Source organism: Bos taurus, chromosome 27 (assembly GCF_002263795.3).
Source record: "Bos taurus isolate L1 Dominette 01449 registration number 42190680 breed Hereford chromosome 27, ARS-UCD2.0, whole genome shotgun sequence".
Lineage (NCBI taxonomy): Eukaryota > Metazoa > Chordata > Mammalia > Artiodactyla > Bovidae > Bos > Bos taurus.
The window spans coordinates 19547455-19568999 of record NC_037354.1 but is presented as its reverse complement, the minus strand read 5'-3'; the positions used below and the strand labels follow the sequence as shown (position 1 = coordinate 19568999).

The 21545-nt window shown below is 40.9% G+C and overlaps 1 protein-coding gene and 1 pseudogene across 7 annotated transcripts in view; both read right to left on the bottom strand.

Moving 5' to 3' along the window:
• MTUS1 (microtubule associated scaffold protein 1) overlaps positions 1-21545 on the bottom strand; it is a 186478-nt gene that overhangs the window by 63317 nt on the left and 101616 nt on the right. For 6 of the 7 annotated variants that reach the window (XM_059882221.1, XM_015460846.3, XM_005225980.5 and 3 more), the window contains 2 exons: positions 18313-18447; positions 15829-15867 (listed from right to left, as the gene is read on the bottom strand). In XM_059882221.1, the coding sequence (XP_059738204.1) occupies positions 15829-15867; positions 18313-18447 (174 nt within the window). Of the gene's footprint in view, positions 1-1578; positions 1905-15828; positions 15868-18312; positions 18448-21545 lie in introns of those variants that run through there. The other variant, NM_001075692.2, reaches the window with a different exon arrangement.
• LOC112444680 (uncharacterized) lies at positions 7134-7252 on the bottom strand (annotated as a pseudogene).

Genomic DNA, 21545 nt, shown 5'->3' with positions numbered 1-21545 from the left:
TAGATAAATGCCTTAACATTCAAATCTAAGATACATCCATGCTTAAAAGTAAGCTATAAAAGAGTATATATTATGCTTCCATTTCTGTAAAACAAAAAGGGGTAAAAAAGCTTACATGGGCTTACACATGACTCGAAAAATTACTGGAAGGATAAACAAGCCCCCACGAGCGTGGCTGCATCTGTGGAGAGGGCACAGGGCCTGGGTAAGAAAGAGGCTCACCTGGAACTGTACAACCTTCTGCACTGTCTGATTTTCTTTTTAACTTGGAATGTGGATTGATTTTTTTTTTTTTTAAGTTAAAATTAAAAGCCACTTGGGAGCTATTTTAGATTACAGATTGTTACAAATACAGGGTACCCTTTTATCTTTATTTTTCACCTTTTTATTCTTTAAAGTTGAGAAAAATGACTGGTGTATAGGCTAGGAGAGACACAGCCACTGTTTCCCTAGGAACTTGTTCCATTTACCTTCAGCTGTCAGCTCAGACCGAGAGGGAAAGGCTGGCAGATTCCGGCTGGCAGATTCCAGTGACAGGTCAAGGGGAGTTATGAAACACGAGGAAGAGGTGCTGGAGAAAAACGGGAATTATCCCACAGGGCAGGGAGATGCCCCTGGGGAAACTAAAAGCAGTCAGCTGAGAAAAATCACTGGGGACAGAGATGGAAAACAAGACCCAGAAGAGCCGGCATTCATGGGGAACAAAACAACATCTACTCAATATTTACATACTCAGAGGATCCTAGCACGGTTACCACTAACCAGCCCAGATTCAAAAGATCAGCACTCCCCGTGTTTATAGCATGAAATCAACTTAATTGACCATAGTTGCCATTATATCCAAACAACAGGCAGCGACAGGAGGCAAATGAATCCTCTCAAAGTGGGCAGGCAGGTGACATGTGCCTAAAATATACTCTGCATTCATTTCCATCTCTAGGCACAGAAAATAAAAAGCAGATACAAGCAGGAAGATTAGAGGCAGTCTCTTGTGATTTGCAAACATTTTCGCCATGAAGCTTGGAAAACTTAATTTGCCATTCATTTCCACTTGTCCACAACCATTATGATGCTTTATTTCAGCATGTTGAGAACACAGCCATCATTTAGTATACCAAACCAGCCTGTCACAACCTCAGTGAGGAACTACAGAACGAAAAACTACAGAACCCTCTCTTTTCATCTCCTTCTTTAAAGGAAAGAGAGCTAGTTGTCTTGATTTACCTGTCTCCCATTTCCGAAATCATGTGAAGGAAAATGTAACTGAACAGGTGCTGATTTTTTTTTCCAGATCTGGCTGGTGTCAGAGCAAAGAGCTGGGAGCATCCAGGCAACAGTTCGGCTTTCAACGAACAAGCCAAGCAGACAGTAGCTTGCAGACAAGGAAAAGTGCTAGGCACATGTGTTGAAGCACAAGAGAAAGCGGCTTATTTTGACAAATTATGCCTGGTTCTCCCATTAGAGCTTTCTTTCCTCAATAATCTGTCCCCTTAGGAGATTTCTGATAAGCACCTGCAAGGTAACCGAGAAGCACCCCCACCCAGTGTAATAGTACGGAGAGAGGTGTGCCAGACAAACCTGTGTGGAAAATAACAGTGCTTTTCCGAAACCCTGAAGGAAGTCGCAGATTCCGCAGCAACCCTTTGGCAGTCAGCCGGACGTGAATGGTGGACAAGGAGAACTTGGGCGACAACAACATGTCTTCAGAGCAGGTGGAAAGAAAATGTCACAGAAGAACCAGCTCCCACACGGGCTCTCACATACTGTCTTTTCCAACCCTGCACTCTTCTCCCAGGCCAAGAAGCACAGCGAGAGAAAACATGCCTACATGCCAGACGCTGCTTACCGCGCCCACACAAAAGAAAAGCCCCAGAGCTATCCAAGTGCTTCTGGCTTCCGCTTCCACCGCCAGATGTTGCAGAAACAATGCTCTTCCTCTGAAGCAACTCCTCCTAGCAGCCCCAGCAGTCAGCAGCCTCTGAGTGACATCACACTGAACATGCTATGGGGTTGTTATGGTTTGCATCAGAGATGGTGAAGGGGAGGAGAAAGTGGGTGGTCTTAGGCGCTTTACATAACAACCAATAATGTCACCGGTTCGGTGATGGCTTGGAGGATCCTTAAGGGGAAACAACTACTTCGAGGCGTGCCTAATACTTATTTAGTAATTATAAAGAATTAAGACTTCATTACAGTAGTCTGTATTCTGGTTTTTTAAATTGTAACTATATCTATAATTTAAACTGTAATTATATACACACACACACACACACACACTAGTAGTAACACAGGGCATTTTTTCAGGTATTTTACATAAACCTATATAGAAACCTAATACCTGAGACAAATGTGTTCCCAGTTACAGTTTTAAGTAAGATGCCTACTATAACATCTGGAGCTAAGGTAGCACTGTAGGTCCATTATATTTCTTAAAAAAAAATCTTTTTACTGTATTAATGAGAGATTGAGGAAAGGTTAAAGTTCAACTTTACCACTCATATTCTGGAGACCTCACTAATAACCAACAATTAAAGTTTAATGCAATACCTCTATCAGATATAATTTAATAGTTCCAGAGGAATAAAAAATTAGTCTGACAAGCAGTATTCTAAAGACTCCACTTACTGCTTGACTCATTGCACTTACAGAATATCAGGCGACCTCTCAAGAATAGTAGTGTTTTGAGATTAGGAACACCAGGAAGGTGAGATTATTGTGTATCAGTAAGAATTGAGATCTAGCAAATGTTTACTTGAGTAGAGTCCTTTGTAAAAAGTACATTAAAATATGATGGCAAAAACTAAAAGATGTTGCAGGAGAAAGGCGTGGACATAGAAGAGAATTGCACCCGCAAAATGCTCACTTAGGTGAAGCTAATATTATTAAACCAGGAAGAGCCCAAACTCTTGATAGATTTTAATTTTAAAAACTATAAGAAAACAATATGTAAAAAAAAATGATCTATGCATGTTTCCTAGATTTCCAAGGCTTGATAACAGAAATAAATGTGGCTGTTGACCATAAATAACTAATAGATGCTATGAGAATGTGCAGGACAGTTACTCTTTCAGAAATTCTCTAGAGTGTTCAGGGTGTGACGAGTGGAGGAGACAGGCAGGAAAGGAAATTCTGAGTAATTCCTTCTCCCTTTGCACTCACCCCACCCGCCCCCTCAACCCCCACCCAGCCTCTGTGGGCAAGCTACAACCTATTCATACACAGACAAGGGGTCTTGTTAACCAAGGAATTAAAGTCTAGAAAAGCTACATTTAGGTATTGCTTCTTCACTTTATCACAGTTTTTATTAAAAAGCAAATTAATTTGCCACAACCAACTGTCCTTCCTGCTCCCCACCAAGAAAAAAACACTTGTAAAAACTAAGATTAAAACCAGCATTAAAATTATAAATAGAAGACTAAACACTGATATTATTAAAAATAGACACGACACCACCCTCTTTACATGTTTTTTGTTTTGTTTAGTTTTTTGTTAGTTAAGTAATAGTAAACTCTATCCTGGTTGAAAGGGAAATCCTTTAGCCCGGACTACTCCAAAAGAAGAAAATAGCAACATGCCATCAATTCGTTATATTTATTACAATGTCTACTTGAACTACCCTAAGCTACACCACATATATGAAAAGTTATGTTGCTAATGATCTTTCTAAACAGCAGAGCATGGCTCTCTGCTTCTCCCTGTGAGTGACGCCCTGTGGCCCTGGGAGGCTTGCGGTGTTTCCCATCCTCTTGGGAGCTCCTTCCTTCAAAGGCAAAAAGCCCAAAGCCAAAAAACAGCACAGCTAGGAACTATAAGAATAAAGAGAAGCAGTGCATCAAAAGGAAAAGTCAAAAGTCAGAAGGAGTAGTTCCCGTTTCTACAGCAACGTGTACACACACACACACACACACACACACACACACACAGGGAAAAAGGGAAAGACTAAGAACAGCTCAAGCAGGGTTTCTATTCTTTCCCAAACACAAGTCTGCCGCCTGGTGGCGGTTCAGCACAAGTGCACAAAGCAAAAAGGCAGCCTTGACAATTGATAAACAGCCAACTCAAACAATATGCTATGTGCCAGGCACACTCCTAAACGCTTTTTATGCATGCACTCTTTTAAATAATCAATCAGCAATAATTGCAGGGTTACAACAATTTTTATTTTATATATATAGATAGATAGATACACACACACTTCTGGGGGGTTGGGGAAGCAGATTTTAAAACTGGTTCAGAAAGATCAAATAATTTACTTCTTTGACCAGTTACGTGTACACACACTGTCATTTCTGAATTTATACCAAATATAGAAATATAAGAAAGATAAGAAAGTGTTCATCTTTAATTATACAAAGTCTTAATTTAAGAGGACGTAAGGAAAAATTTAAGGAACTTTTAGTACTTAAATGAGAAAAATGTAATTAGTTATAAAAATTAGGAGTAAGATCACAGAGTCATTAAAATGAAGTTTTTTTTAAAAAAAAGTTTAAGTGGTAGAATAGCTTTATAAAAAGCCCATGATATGAACTGAGTTTCTATTAATGACACAAATAAAGAAAAATAACGAATAAATAATCATATAGAGTAACCCACTCCAGTACTCTTGCCTGGAAAATCCCATGGATGGAGGAGCCTGGTAGGCTGCAGTCCATGAGGTTTGCTAAGAGTCGGACACGACTGAGCGACTTCACTTTCACTTTTCACTTTCATGCATTGGAGAAGGAAATGGCAACCCACTCCTGTATTCTTGCCTGGAGAATCCCAGGGATGGGGGAGCCTGGTGGGCTGACGTCTATGGGGTCACATAGAGTTGGACACGACTGAAACGACTTAGCAGCAGCAAGGCTTTAAAAACTAAAGAAGGTATGTTATGGATGATAAAAGTGTTTGGCAGTCAATGTGTTACACTGTCACAGTAGATTCAAACATCAAGAATCACAGATCTCACTGCAGTCTGTATAGAAGTGTGTGTGTTTCATTAGTGACTTGACATTAGAAAACAATGATGCTATGGTTCCAGCATAGGCTGTGCGGGGTTGCTCAGATGCAACGAAATACATCCAACTAGGACAGATTTATTCGTTATTGTTAATGATCATTAAGAATCTGGAGATTAATGCTTAACCAGGGATTCAAGCATCTCTAATTCAACCAATCTTCCCAAGAACTCCAGCACGAGTATCAGTCTTAACATTTATTATATTTCCTTCCTTTCCCTAACATAGCCCTAATTGCCAGATTTTCTTTTATTTTTATATATGGCACTTTTTAAGTTCAATCCTCCATTCCTTCCATAATATCTTCTTGCTTAGTAGTAAGAAGGTCTATAAGACACACTGTAACTATCAGAAAATTCACATGAAACGATTAGGAAGGGCTTCCCTGATGGCTCAGTGGTAAGAAATCTGCCTCTCAGTGCTGGTGGCACGGGTTAGACCTCTGATCAGGAAGATCCCACAACTAAGCCCGCACGCCACAACTACTGAGCATGCGCTCTACAGCCCAGGCATCGCAACTCCTGAGCCCACGTGTCAGAGCTCCTGAGGCCCGCACGCCCCAGAGCCGCTGCTCCGCAACAAGAGGAGCCACCACAATGAGAAGTCCGTGCACCGCAACCAGGGAGTAGCTCCCCAATCGCTGCAGCTGGAGAAAAGCTCGCTCAGTAACAGCCCAGTACAGCCAAACGTGAATAGATAAATAAAATTCAATCTCCACCCAACCCATAAGATTATAAATTCTCCAAGATTAGCGGCATTACCTTTTAGTGCTGGTTGCCCCAAATAAAAGCAACAATGTTTTATCCACATACAATGTGTGGTTTTAAAAACGAAGGGGAAAAGTGTGTTCAATGTAGAATTTTTTAAAAACTCAAATTATCTGTACATCATAGTGCTCTGTAGCCAGTTATTTTTAAACTTAAAATTTTCACTTAAAACTTAAAATTATCATGTGAAAATGATAATGGCAATGATAATGGCATTATCACTCCATGGCATTAAATAATCCTCTATGTTACTATTTTAATGGCTTTAAAAATGTTATAGAAATGCCAGCGAAGATAAACAACACCCACTGTTTAAATCATTCAGACTGTTTCCAATTTTTCCCCCTTTTAAACAGTTCTGAAAAGCAATAAATAAGTCAATCATTTTCCTAGAATCAGTTCTGATAAACGGAATGCTGAGGTAGAAGGCTTTTGTCTCATGTCGCCAAAATGCCTCCATCCAGGAAGGGCTGCAGTAACTTACGCCACCTCCCCCCACCCCCACAGTGATATGAATGAGACAATTAGTCCCCACTCATTTCACCAGCACTCTTAGAAATATAATATTTGTCACTGCTATATTTTAAATGGATAACCAACAAGGACCTATTGTATATAGCACAGGGAACTCTGCTCAGTGTTAAGTGGCGGCCTGGATGTAGGGTTCAGGCAGTTTCGGGGAGAATGGACACATTGCATGTGCGGCTGAGTCCCCCTGCTGTCCACCTGAAACTATCACAACACTGTTAATTGGCTCTATTCCAATATAAAATAAAAAGTTAAAAAAAAAAAAAAGTTTGTAAACTTTTTCAATATTTCTTAGCCCTTTGTATCTCTTTTGTGTCTAATTCTTTTACCCTTTTTTAGTGAAGTATAGTTTATTTGCAGTGTTGTTAGTTTCAAGTGTATAACATAGTGATTTCTCATTTTTATAAACTCCAGTTAAAACTATTATAAAATACTGGCTATATTCCCTGTGCTGTACATTACATCCTGGTGCCTTACTTTATACCTAATAGTTTGCACCTCTTAATCCCCTTCCCCAGTATTACCCCTCTTCCATACCCTCTCCCCACTGGTAACCACTAGTTTGTTCTCTGTATCTGTAAGTCTTGTTTCTGTTTTGTTTTGTGATGTTCATTATTTTTTAGATATCATAGTAATAGTTAAGTTGTTGAGTTGTGTCTGACTCTTTGCAACCCCATGGATTGTAGCCCGCCAGGCTCCTCCATCCATGGTATTTTCCAGGCAAGCATACTGGAGTGGGTTGTCATTTCCTTCTCCAGGGGATCTTCCCAACCCAGGTATTGAATCTGGGTCTCCCACACTGCAGGCAGACTCTTTACCATCTGAGCCACCAGGGAAGATCAAAATACAGCACCTGGTATTCCCAGGCGGTCTCCCATCCAAGTACTAACCAGGCCTGGCACTACTTAGCTTCCGAGATCAGACGAGATGGGATGTATTCAGAATAGTATGGCCATAGATACCATAGTATGTCTTTTTTTGTCTGACTTACTTCACAGCATTCTCCTGGTCCACGCATGTGGTTGGAAGTTCTTCATTTTTTATGGTTAAATAATATTCCACACTCACACCCATATCTTCTTTATCCATTCATCTGTTGATGGACACTTTGGCTGCTTCTATATCTTGGCAATTGTATATGGTGTTGCTATGAACATTGGGGCGCATGTGTCTTTCTGAATTGGAGTTGTCATTATCTTTGGCTAAATAGGGACTTGGGGCGCATGTATCTTTTTGAATTGGAGTTGTCATTATCTTTGGCTAAATAGGGACTTCCCTGGTGGCTCAGATGGTAAAGCGTCTGTCTACAATGTGGAAGACCCAGGTTTGATCCCTGGGTCGGGAAGATCCCCTGGAGAAGGAAATGGCAATCCACTCCAGTACCATTGCCTGGAAAATCCCAAGGACAGAGGAGTCTGGTAGGCTACAGTCCATGGGGTCGCAAAGAGTTGGACACGACTGAGAGACTTCACTTCACTTCACTTTGGCTAAATACCTAGGAATGGGACTGCTAAATCATATAGTTCTGTTTTTAAAACATACTTCATATTCATAGCACTGCACCAATTTACATTCCCACTGACAGCACACCAGGGTTCCCTTTTCTTTACATCCTCACCAACGTTTACTATTGGTGGTCTTTTTGAGGATGGCCACTCTGACAGGTGCACGGTGGTATCTCACTGAGGCTTTGATTTGCGTTTCCCTGATGATCTGTTTACTTTCCTACGTGCAGTTGTCTTTACCCTGATTTGAAATGGCCTGAACTGGAGTCAACAGGTTGCTGATGTTGTCCCAGTTTGTGGTGTGACCCCTACTACTGTTTACAATGGCTTTCGGTTGAGATATAATAGACATTCGTTTTAGGAGCACATTAAGATAGACATTAGTTTTAGGAGTTTTAGGAACGATTCGGTATAAGCATAATCCTGTTTTTTGCTCTTCATAAATATTGTGGGGGTATTTTTTTTAAAAAAACAAACAAGATTTGTGACAATCCCATGTTGAGCAATGCTATCGACATCATTTTTCCCCACAGCATTTGCGCATTTTATGTGTCTGTGTCACTGTGTGATACTTTTTGCAAAATTTCACACTTTTTGTTTTGTATTTTTAAATTAAGATACGTACCTTTTTTAGACATAATGCTATTATCACACAGTTAATAGACTATGGGTGCTTAGTCACTCAGTCCTGTTCGACTGTCTGCAACCCCATGGATTGTACCCCACCAGGCTCCTCTATCCATGGGATTCTCCAGGCAAGAATACTGCAGTGGGTTGCCATGCCCTTCTCCAGGGGATCTTCCCAACCCAGGGATCGAACCCAGGTCTCCCACACTGCAGGTGGATTCTTTACCAACTGAACCACCAGGAAATCCCACGAATACTGGAGTGGATAGCTATCCCTTCTCCAGGGGATCTTTCTGACCCAGGAATTGAACTGGGGTCTCCTGCATTGCAGGTGGATTCTTTACCAGCTGAGCTTTAATGTAAACATTTATGCAATGGAAAACCAAAAATTATCGAGAATTACTTTACTGGGGTGGTCTGAAACTGAACCTGTGGTACTGCTGACGTATGTCTGTTATTTGTCAATATTGTGAAACAATCACAAGTCCATTTACAGCTAACATCCATCTCCATGCCTAGAAAAATTTCTTTGACAAAAGCAAGGTTTAAACCTTTTGTTGTCATAATTAGAAATCCTTTCTTTCATAGTGACATTCCTGGAAAGGTCTTTTCTGTAAAGTCTGTACTTTTCATGCTCACATTCTGATGTTTGTTTAAAACTTCAGTCTGGAATATATTTGTATGTGGTGTGTGAATTAAGAATCTAGCTCCTGATAAACAGATGGTCCTTGTTCCAACAATCCACGCTTTCCCTGATTTGAATACCAAACTTCACACGTTCCTCAAACACCATCTGCCTTTTAAGTGGGAGAGGACAGTTATAATCATAAAACCACAGAGGAGGACAGCCTCACCCCTACTCTCAGTGAAAGAAACACTGGCCACGCTGGTGGCACCTCATCCGAGGAGGTGTGCGATTCTCAACCATCTCTCTACACTTGCAAGAGGGGGTACAGAGAGCAACCTGATCCTCCTGAGCTGGATTTAGTGAGGGGGGAGGTGGAAGGAGCATGCATTTTCTACTTTCCCCGGGCAGACTCCACGGCACCTGAAAGTGATGATCTTGTGTAAAATAATCAGAGAGCAGGATAAATACAACTCTGGTGCTCTGGCATCCCTAACAGCTTTAATGTGGGGTAGAACCACATAATAATAGTACCTGGTATGCATGGCATCATCCTTATAAACAGCAAACCAAGTTTTATTTAGAGTCAGTGTTGGTGAGAATCTTACAGCATCATCATCTTTAAATAAATGACAACAGCTAGACCCCAGGAGGGTGGTTCTTGACTTTCAGTGATTTTCCCTGCTTGCTTAAGGGATTTAAAATAATTCATTCTCCTGGAAAAGAGCTCTAATAGTAAGTCACTAGAATCATAAGAACAATGAAAAGGATTATCCTTGTCACTGTCTCCTAGCAGCTATCCTTTGAGAGCTTTTTAAATAACAACTCTACATAAAATACATCTATACTGGGAAGTCCTCCCGAAATATGCTCGTGTCCCCAAGTGAGAAATCTGAGCCTTTGGAGAGGCTTAGCAATGAACGCAAGATCAGGACACCAGGGGAATGCGGCAATCCCAAGGTGTCCACCAATAGTCAATGCCGGCCAAGTTCATTCTCTTTCTGCTCCTCTTCCTTTTCCCACGAGGTGATGGAACTGTCTTTGATGTAACTGATGAAAGGTTGAAACTAAAACAGTGACACAAAACTTTCAACTACTAAACTAGTCAAATTAAAAAAAAAAAATGGTGAAGCCGGTACTCTTTTGTGTTGTCAGTCATGCTTAAAAGGGATATGAAGCTTTTGGAAAACAATTTGCTGAGCGAAGTGGTGACAAATATGCATGCATTTTGATTTGTTTATACTACTTACAAGAATCCATCACAGGGGACTTCCCTGGTGGCCCAGTGGTTGAGAATCTGCCTACCAATGAGGGGGACAGGGGTTCGATCCCTGGCCCAGGAACTTAGATCCCACATGCCACAGGGCAATCTCACATGTCACAACCATCGAGGCTGTGCTCTCTAGAGCTTGTGATCTGCAATGAGAAGCCACCGCAGCAAGAAACCACAACCAGAGAGCGGCCCCACTCGCTGCAACTAAAGAAAGCCCAAGTGCAGAGACGAACACCCAGCACAGCCAATATACTAATTAACTAAAGAAAAGCATCTATCACAAAAAATTCCCTAACCCCTGAAGGTATTCGTTGTAGAGATGTTCATCACAGGATCATGTGTGAATGTGATACAGAAGTACCACAAATATACAAGAGGAGTAGTTAAATGCTGCTGCATATGTTAAGTGTAATAGCCATTATAAGTGATTGCTTGTGTTAGATGACAGCAGGATATAACGTTATCTACATTTTATTTCAAATCACAAATTTAAAAATACTAAAGGGTGATTTCTAAACCTTTACAGGCTAAACATTTTAGAACTTAGCAAACTGCTATAATTCAAGTCAAGGGATTACTGTACACAAATGAAAAGATATGAAGTTGCTCAGTTTTCATCTCCACCACAGTTTGTTGCTTTAAAAAAAGAAAACTATCTGAGAGCCATAAGATTTAATGTTCAGAGGAGCATGTCTGTATGCGGAGGCAATGTCTTCTGTACAATGTACAAGATGACATTGCAAGCAGAATAGAAAGACAATGTGCTTTGCCATCACAGGCTTAGAGAGCAGGGAGAAGCCTTAGGGATCAATCATTTCAATTACACAGAAAAGAAAACTAGTATTAAGAGGTTACATGATCCATCCAAAAAGTCACTGCTGTTAGGACACTACTTCTGAGCATCTGGACTTCCCTGGTGGCTTAGATGGTAAAGAATCTGCCTGCAATGCGGGAGACCTAGGTTCAATTCCTGGGTCGGGAAGATCCTCTGGAGAAGGGAAAGGCTACCCACTCCAGTATTCCTGCCTGGAGAATTCCATGGACAGAGGAGCCTGGCGGGCTACAGTCCATGGGGTTGCAGAGTCGGATGTGACTGGACAATAACACTTCACTTTTCTCAGTTTCTAAGCTGCTCTTCCAAAAGCCAACACACTGTGCTTTTCCTGAGTAGGCTCACCATAATACTCAGTCAGTTTTAAATAATGATGACCACTAACCACCAGCAGAGAAGCCCGGAAAAGTCAAGTTTATGACTTTTGGAAAATACGTGCTCATACTCAAAATCTAGATTAAATCACAGTGCTGACCCCTTAAAATACAGCTTCTCCCACTGCAATTATTAGAGCAGGGTTAACTGAAGGCAGGCGTTCTCAAACTCTGTCCTATGCCCTATTTCTAATCCATGGTTTAGAGGCTTTGCCAGACAAAACCATGGTGTGATTTATACTGTCCATTTCTTTTCTCAGTCAGTTGTTAATTTGCCATTGTGATGACCTTCCCTATCAAGGGTCACTGTTACATTAAGTGTCAGTGATAGGCTTTGGAAACAAGACATCACAGTTCTCCCACAATGTGACAAGGGAAAAGGCCTAATGCTAATAGTTTTTCCACATGTAGAAAGGCGATATATATTGGAGGATTTTTTTTATTGCTATGCCTATGAAAACAAATATCCTTTACAATGCTTTATATTTTTATTTATTCTGGGCTGTGCTGGGTCTTCGTTACTGTGAGGGCTTTTCTCTAGTTGTGGGGAGCCGGGGCTACTCTACTTGTGGTGTGTGGGCTTCTCACTGCAGTGGCTTCACTTGCAGTGGCGCATAGGCAATAGAGAGTGCTGGCTTCAGTACTGGTGGTGCACGAGCTCAGGAGTTGCAGTTCCCAGAGCTCAGGCTCAGTAGTTGTGGCACACAGGCTTAGTTGCTCCGTGGCATGTGGGATCTTTCCAACCAAAGGATCGAACCCGTGTCTCCTGCACTGACCACTGAGAATCTCCTGATTCTGTACCACTGAGCCACCAGGGAAGCCCTACAATACTTTATGTAATCACTGACTTGAGACGTAAATTAAGACTGCCTTTCCAAGCTGCACAGAACAGGCATATTAGACTTGTTTAACTAGTTCCTTCACTGTGACCAGTATCAATAGCAGCTCCCAAAGCACAGAGATGTCACACAACAAATACTTCCCAAAAGAACTGCAAAATTTGTATTTTGAAAACTACCAAAAAGTTGTTGAAAGAAACCAAAGGAGACGTAACTAAAAGGGGGGGGGGCACCCCATATTCATGAATCAAAATACTGAATATTGTAAAGCTGGCCAATGCTCCAGAAACGCATCTACAGATTCAATGTAATATCTATCAAAATCCTAACCAACTTCTTTACTGAAATAGACCAGCTGACACCAATGTTCACATGGAAATTCAAGAGACTCAGAACAGTCAAAATAATGTTGAAAAAAGCACAAGTTGAAGGATGTGCACTTTCTGATTTCAGAACTCATCACACCACAGTAAGCAAGACAACGTGGTACTGATGGGGATCGGCACGTAGATCCATGTGCGACCCCATGGACTGTAGCCCGCCAGGCTCCTCTGTCCATGGGATTCTCCAGGCAAGAATACTGGAGTGGGTTGCCATGCCCTCCTCCAAGGGATCTTCCCAACCCAGGGATCGAACCTGGGTCTCCAGCATTGCAGGCAGATTCTTTACCATCTGGGCCACCACGGAAGCCTATGGGATAGCTTAGAGAGCCCAGAAACAAATCCTCATGTTCACAGCGAACCGTTTTCAACAAAGGTGCCAAGATACTTCAGTGGAGGAAAGAGCAGTGTTTTCCACAAATGGTGCTGGAACAACTGGAAATCTACATGCAAAAGAATTAAGTTGGATCCCCCTACTTCATATCATATACAGAAATTAACTCAAATTAACTCAAAAATGCAACAAAGTATAAGAGCTGAAAGTGTAAAATGCTCAGAAGAACACATGGGTATAGGTCTTCATGACCTTGTACAAGCAATGGCTTCGTGGACATAATGCCAAATGGATAAGCAACATAAGAAGAAACATAAACTGGATCTCATGAAAATTAAAAATGTGCCTCAAAGGGTGTTATCAAGAAAATAAAAAGACAGGGACATCCTGGTGGTGCAGTGGTTAAGACTCCACACTCCCAACACAGGGGGTCCAGGGTTAATTCCTAGACAGAGAACTAGTTCCCACACATCATAACCAAGTCCTGGCACAGCCAAAGAAATATTAAGAAAGAACGAAAGAAAGAAAATGAAAACACAACCTACAGAATGGGAGAAAATGATTTCACAAGATTTCATCTATGTGATAAGAGCCTAATATTCAGAATACACAAAGAACTCCTACACCTCAATAATAATAATACAAATAATTTTTAAATGGGCAAAGGACTTGAATAAGTGGTTCCCCAAAGAAGATATATGAATGGCTCATAAGCTTCTGAAAGATGCTCAACATCTGAGTAGCCATCAGGGAAATGCAAATTGAAACCACAATGAAATACCAGTTCATACCCACTAGAATAGGGCTTCCCTGGTATCTCAGATGGTAAAGAATCTGCCAACAACACAGGAGACCCGGGTTCAATCCCTGGGTTGGGAAGATTCCCTGGAGGAGGAAATGGCAATGCACTTGAGTATTCTTATCTGAAGAATCCCATGGACAGGATCCCGGTGGGCTATAGTCCATGGGGTCACAAATGGTCAGATACAACTGAGCAACTAACACTAGATCTAGACTAGACCCACGAGCTATAATAAAAATTAAAAAAAAAAAAAGCGGACAAAAACATGTGTTCACACTACTGTATATAAAAGAGATAACTCATTCCTACTGTGTAGCACAGGGAACCCTACTCAATACTCGTTAATCACCTATATGGCAACAGAACCTAAGACAGAGTGGATATATGTATAACTGAATCACTTTGCTGTACAGCAGAAACTAACAGCATTGTGAATCAACTGTAGTCTGATAAAAATGAGTTAAAAACAAACAAAAGCAAGTGTTGACAAAGATGTGGAAAAGCTCATGGAAATGTAGAACAGTGCAGCCACTTTGGAAGACACTTGGGAAGTTTCCCAGTTAAACCCAGAATTATCACCTCGCTTTCAGATAAAAGTTATCTGATTTAACATGTAGTCACTCTGTAGCGTGTTGGGCTTCCCTGGTGGCTCAGGTGGTAAAGAATCCACCTGCAATATTTTATCTTCTAAATCCTAGGATGTGCTGGAAATTTAAAATGAAAGAAAATAAAAATCTCATTGTGTACAGACGAGTTTCCTTTGGGCTTTAAAAATTGGTTTGGTAAACATGTGTGTTCAAACTCGGGCTCTTGGAAGCCTTTAGAATTTAAACTGCTCTGCATGGCTGGGTCCTCTCTAGCTCTATAGTAAGTGAGAGCCTGTAACAGGTAAGCTTGTAACTTGCCTGCCTGACTAAGCTGAGGAAACCAAGCACGCCTCGGGAGCATCAAGTTATTCCATATGTAAGGTTATCCATCCCATTTTCTTTAATATACAGTGGGTTGGGGTGAGGAGTGTCCATAAATTTATACCTCCTATTCAGGCTTGCCTCACTACATCATAGCCTTTAACTAGGAACCAGCAATGCTCCTTCCTAAAATTTATTGCAGTTGTGATTGTATATTTATTTGTGCAATCCTTCAACTTTCCTGGAACCTTTCTGAAGACAAAACCCTTACTCATTTGGGGCTCACCTTTATATCCATAGCTCCCAGAGCTACCAGGAAGCATGATAATCTGTAATCAGTGTGTCATAGTAATACCCTTCTGCCTCTGCCATTTGATTTGCTGTTGTAATCCTCAATGGACTCAGAAGACATAAAACTGTCTTATATCCACATATTAAGGAGGAGAATTTAAGTAGTGGACAGGGACCTAACCAGCTATAGATAAAACATAGAAACTGTAATGAGTACAGTTTATAAAATCTTCTCTGGCTTCAAGAGACCAAGTTTTTAAAGTCCCAGTTGATGTTCAAAGGTTCAGAGACAGTCTTAGAGATAGGTGTTGATTTTTTTCCATAGAAGTGTGAAAAGGAAAAGAAAAATGTTAACTGCTTGATACTATTAAACCTGATCACAAGATTATTTAACCATTAAAGACTATCCATTTTACAATCACGTATTTCTTAGAAAAAGTATATTCTCCATATCTCCACATGTTGAATAATAAATATGCTCCACATTTGGAAAAAAAGCATTACTTAAAAAAGCAAATTATCTGTGATTAATAAACCATCCTTCTGCATCAGAAGGCTTAGCAACTATGTTCACCAAGTCTTAACCCTACGCCAGCCAACGTCACAAGCAGTTATGTTTATGCCACAAAACAAAGTATGTTTATAAGCAACTAGTGAAAAATCACTGTGAATACACTTAAGTACTTGATAATGTAACTTTATAAAATGATTCTTTTCTTCTATCTGTATTTAAAGTGGTCACTTACCTGTATTCAAGGCTGTAAATAGACTTTTTCTTGAAGGATCTAAAATATAAGAGAAATATTAGATACACATTTTACAGGAAATATTACACAATAAACCATTTTACAAATAAAGCTCCCCCTCTCAAGCATAAAAAGACATTCCAAATAAGATCAAAATGGTAGTTTAATGGTTTAATGGTGATATTATTCATTGTCACCAATTAAATATATTAGGACAAACCACAGTGTTTTTTCAATTCAAGAACTGCTGAAATTCAAATTCAACAGTACTGAATTTACACGTGTCTTACATACTTTATGCTATTCCACCACTTACAGATCAGGAAAAGGGCCAGACTTTATGAAAGAAAGTCTCTTCCTTCAAATGGATATGATATAAAATTGTTAGCAGGGGAATTCTTTCACAATGTATATATGCATTAAATCAAATTTATTATAATTTTCATTGTCAATTATACACCCATAAAGCTGAAAAACAAATATAACCAGGAGTCGTGACAGGCACAGAGCTACAAAAGTCAGTCACGAGGAGATCATGAGCACGTTTTCCTGACATTATAGAATCATTTCTAGGGCAAAGCACCAGCAGATCAGTAAGAACAGTTGCCACATTCTATCCATGGAATTTTACAGAGACGATAATCTCTCAAAATATGTGGCTGTTGTAAATGGAAAGCATTGATTTCCACTCAAGTAAAACCTCTGTGATACAAAAGCTCATAAATTCAATAAAAGGGCATTTTAGAATACTGAGGTTCTCTGTTCTGTAAAGGTATCCGAGGAATCAAGCTATTCTAACTCTGCAAGTGGCCTTAGTCTCCAAGTTAGACATTTTCTTTCCAGGTACCAGTGTCTGTGCAGATCACGGGGCTTTATCATCCATCAATAAAAAACACAGATTTCATAAACTGATGTCATCCCATCAAGGGGTCTTTTGATGCCTCAGAAGTTTATTTAAGACCTTGGAGAGATGAGAACCTGTTGGCACTTGGAAGAATCTTTCTGCCAGTATCTGTACCTATTCTCTCTTGAATTCAATAGAAAAGAAAAAATGTTGGTAAATACTAATAGGTAATCAGCCTCAAGTTACCACAGGAACCTTCACATACATACATCTCTCTCTCTCTCTCTCTCTCTCTCTCTCTCTCACACACACACACACACACACACACACACATGTTGAGAAGGACGCAGAGCAACAGACACACTGCTTTGAGAGACTAACACCTTTCTGGAACGTTATTTAATGACATAATAACAAGTTCCCAAAGATTCATACAGTTTAACTCAGTGATCCCTCTTGTAGGGAAACCTCATGGATGTAACTAGAATCTGAAGCAATGAACAATGTTCACCTTCAAAGATGTTCATCCCAGTATAAGGTGCCACAGTGAAAGTCAGAAATTGTGTTCAGGAACCACAGAATTAGAAAACAGGAGACACTTTCATAGTCATTTAAAATGAAGATGCTCTCATGACATACTACTAAATTAATAAAAAACAGCGCAGCACAAGAGAGTGTACATACCATGCTCTGAGTTTTCTTGAAACAAAAGGAAAATGATTACACATGCAAAAGAAACGAACAGGAGGAAATGGAGCGGTTATTCGTGGTCGATGGGATGAAGGAGAACTGTGTAACTTTCTGTGTTTTTTAATCTCTCTAATATAAATATGCCTCACGTATGACCGCTCAAGCTTCTCATTCACAATTATGCTTTCAGCTAAACAATCTTTCAGTTCACTGAATAACAACTGTTAATGTGCTTCAGCTCCACTGTGATAAAGCTGCAAGAGAACATTCCATATAAGCAGTGGTCCCCCAACCTTTCTGGCACCAGCAACTGGTTTCATGGAAGACAATTTTTCCATAGACCTGGGGGCAGGGTGGCGGGTTGTTGAGGGGTGGAGAGATGGTTTGGGGATGATTAAAGTGCATTACTTTTATTGTCTCTTTATCTCTATTATCATTACATCAGCTCCACCTCAGATCATCAGGCATTAGAGTCCAGAGGCTGGTGACCCCAGAAGTATATACCACTTATGTTGTAAACCTGAAGATTAACCTTCATAGTTGCAGCAATTACAAAGGGAGTGATTCATAAAAGAGATAAATAAAGCGGTGGGGTGGCGGGGGTGAGGATAACATGGTTGGACCCAAAGTATGAAGTAAACCATGCATTTCTATGCCATTACTATAGATCGCCACTTTCACATAATTTAACTCTGGAAGTTTTATTTCTTATCACCTTATAGCTTTTCTCTATCTGCTGATTTCTGTGTATCAAGTTTTAGCTACAGAACCAGCAGACTCTCAGAACAAGAAGAGCTTCCCTCAGTATAAAATCTGTTATGGCTTTATTTCTCAGACTTTTTGTAAATAGAAGTCCGATACACTGTGAAGCTGTCAACATTTTAACCTCCTACAAGCCAAGGATTTGAAAAGCCTCATCTTCCTCTTCTCTTCACCAGGAGGTCCCATACCTTTTGGAGGAGTTTTCAGAAAGTGCGTGTGACCTCTGGGTACCAAGGGCTTCAGATATAGGGATGCTGAGGAGCCATTTTGAAATGCTGGTTTTGGAGGTTTTTCCTCATATTTGATGACAGCGGCATTACCAGCTAGAATAGAACAGAAAAGTGCATTTCAGTTGACTGATAACCACAGTATGACTCTTCCGTGACCTATCTGTCCCCCTTGAATTAGCAGGTGTTCACTAAGCACCTACACCACCTGCTGGTCGTTACTGGGTGGTGGGGATACAAAGACAGACAACAGGTAGTTCCTGTTCACGGGGATGCAGGGTAAGATGTAACCAGGGTGATCACACATCCTGGCACAGCCCAAGTTCATGCCTCAGGTCCAGGGCAGCTGTCATCCCACATGAAACCTGGGAGGTGTTTTGGTATCCTCGGGGGTTCTGGAACCAATCCCCCATGGTACCGAGGGATGAGTATTATCCTCAAGCTCATCTGTAGCTGTGAAGATGAGATCAGGTTCTGACCCTTCTCCACTGCCGCAAGAAGCTAAAGCTCCAACATCTGCCCTAGAACAAAGGTGCCTAAGCCTCAGAATTGAAACAGAAAATGGAATTCCACCTAAATAATAAAAGCATCTCCTGTATTCCATGCAAACCTTTCTTCTCTCACTCACACAGGAATTAACTCGGGGTTGGGGGCGGGGGGACGTTTCCAGGCGTTAAAGGAACTGAATAAAGGACTTTTGGAGCAAATTTGAGACTAGCCACCTGTGCTTAGACTATGCTGTAATTCTGAGTCCATGACAGTTAACTAGCAAAAGGAGGCTCCTGCAGAACCAGACCTACACTATTTCCTAGGAGGAGGTCAGAGTGAAGGTGACCAAATACTCTATTCTAGGTCTGATATGTCAATGGTCCTGGAAAGGATGTCTGCTATTTTGCTAGTCTCTGATTTTGCTTCTCTGTCTTCACTGGGACCCTAAAGGCAATTTTGGCATTATCAAAAGACAGTGACATTTGGAAATAAAAACACACCTTTAAAAAAAATCGATAATTTGTAACTCGATTGTCTACCAGAATGAAAATCTGATACCATGGAGTAACCTGTAGATAAAGCCTTCAACAGATGCCTTGCTTACTTGTATTTCTTCTTTTGCACAGTAATGACTGGAGCCCCGGGCAATGAAAAACTAAGTATCTTTCAGTTACATGAGACAACTGTGTAGAGTGTATGTTTATGTAGGTTCTCCCTAAATGAGAAATTTATCTTCATATTTATAGCTTCCCACTGGATTGAAAAAAAAAAACCCAAATCTTCTATTGTATCCTTAAGGTTTATAAGGAGCAGGGGAAGAGGCAAGCGAAACGAAGAAGCAGGGTCTATTTCCTGTGCTCTGAATTCAATAAGAATGCATTTTCACACTGCATTTTTGGGAAAGGTGCACTGGGCCCGTAATGAGGTCCCATGAAACAGTGTTCCCGGCTCTGATACGGCTGCGAGGACTATGGACACTTTAGGAACATAACCAGCACCCCCATCACTTACTGCACTGTTTCTGGCTGAGTGTTATCTACATTTCAGAATCACGCTAAATGTCCAAAACCTTAAAGGAAAGGTTTGGAAACAATAGTATCGGCATGTAAAGATAACACAAAAAGCTGTTTCAGAGACTTGCCTGGGTGGCTCAGTGGTAAAAATCCACCTGCCAAGGCAGGAGTCACAGGTTTGACCCCTGATCCAGGAAGATCCCACCTTCTGCAGAGCAACTAAGTCTGTGCATCACCCCTCCTGAGCCTGTGCTCCGCAGCCTGAGAGCCACGACTCCTGAAGCCTGTGCTCCTAACAAGAGAAGCCACTGCACTGAGAAGCCTCCGAGGCCAAAACCAAACAGTAGACCCCACTCACTCCAACTAGAGAAAGCACCTGCGGTGACGAAGACCCAATGCAGCCAAAAATAACACATAAAATTACATATATCAAAAAGGCCGTTTCCAATTTTAGTAAGTGGTAATAAAAACAGAGAGAAGAGCAGCAGCAGTGACCTAATTAAAAGGCATCAGTATGTCCTTTCATTCTGAAATTCTCTTCTTAGTTCTCCAGAAATGAATAATCTTTGAAAAAGTTCACTGTCCAGGAGCTCGGCTCCTACAAGGAATTTTAACAGCACTGGCTTGGCTCTTGCTGAGAGGTTACCATGTTACACATAATGCTCAAGAGTGTACACACCGCACTTTGCCCTTTTCTCTCCACATCTCAGAAGGGGGAAAAGAAATCAAAAGAAAAATACTTAGAAAGTTTTATAGTTTTTTCAATTCCCATAAAAGTTAACCTTTTTATCCATTTCCATACAAACCCCTGGCATGTTTATGTCACCATATACTTACTGGGCTGGAGGTCTGATCATTCACAACCTGGTTTCCAGGCTTAATTTCCCCCTTTGCCAACCCAGACTGGACTTTTTAATCATTTGTTTCAAAATAATTTCAACACCCAATTCTAACCATCCAATTCCATTCTAATTATTAACACTTACAATCACAAAGGTCTTTATCACCAATCTTGATCCCTTTCTTCACTTCACACTTCTGCAAAGGGATGAGATGTCAACCCTATTTACTAATATTTATAAATTTGAAGACAGAAATTTTTGCCTAGGCTAAACTGTCCAGCTCTACAAGAGTCCTGAAGGATGTCACACTTGAACCTGGTGAAGACTTGCCATCACTCTGCCCTGATCAATGTCAAGTCCCCCCTACAGGGAGCCATCTGTTTGTTCTTCCTGTGCCCAAGTAACGCTTAATATCAGGCCCAATCTACATAGTCTTCCCTCCCGCTGACAAGTTTCTGTCTATTTCCTATCCTTTCCAATTCCCTTCTTCCCTAGAACGTGGAGACTGCTGCTGCTGCTGCTGCTAAGTCGCTTCAGTAGTGTCCAACTCTGTGCGACCCCATAGACGGCAGCCCACCAAGCTCCCCCGTCCCTGGGATTCTCCAGGCAAGAACACTGGAGTGGGTTGCCATTTCCTTCTCCAATGCATGAGAGAAGTGAAAGTGAAGTCGCTTAGTCATGTCCGACCCTCAGCAACACCATGGACTGCAGCCCACCAGTCTCCTCCGTCCATGGGATTTTCCAGGCAAGAGTACTGGAGTGGGGTGCCATAGAGTTTTCCAAAGCTGACAGGGAGCTAATGTAAATGTTAAACACTAAAGATATGACTACTATAAAATTCAACATAACT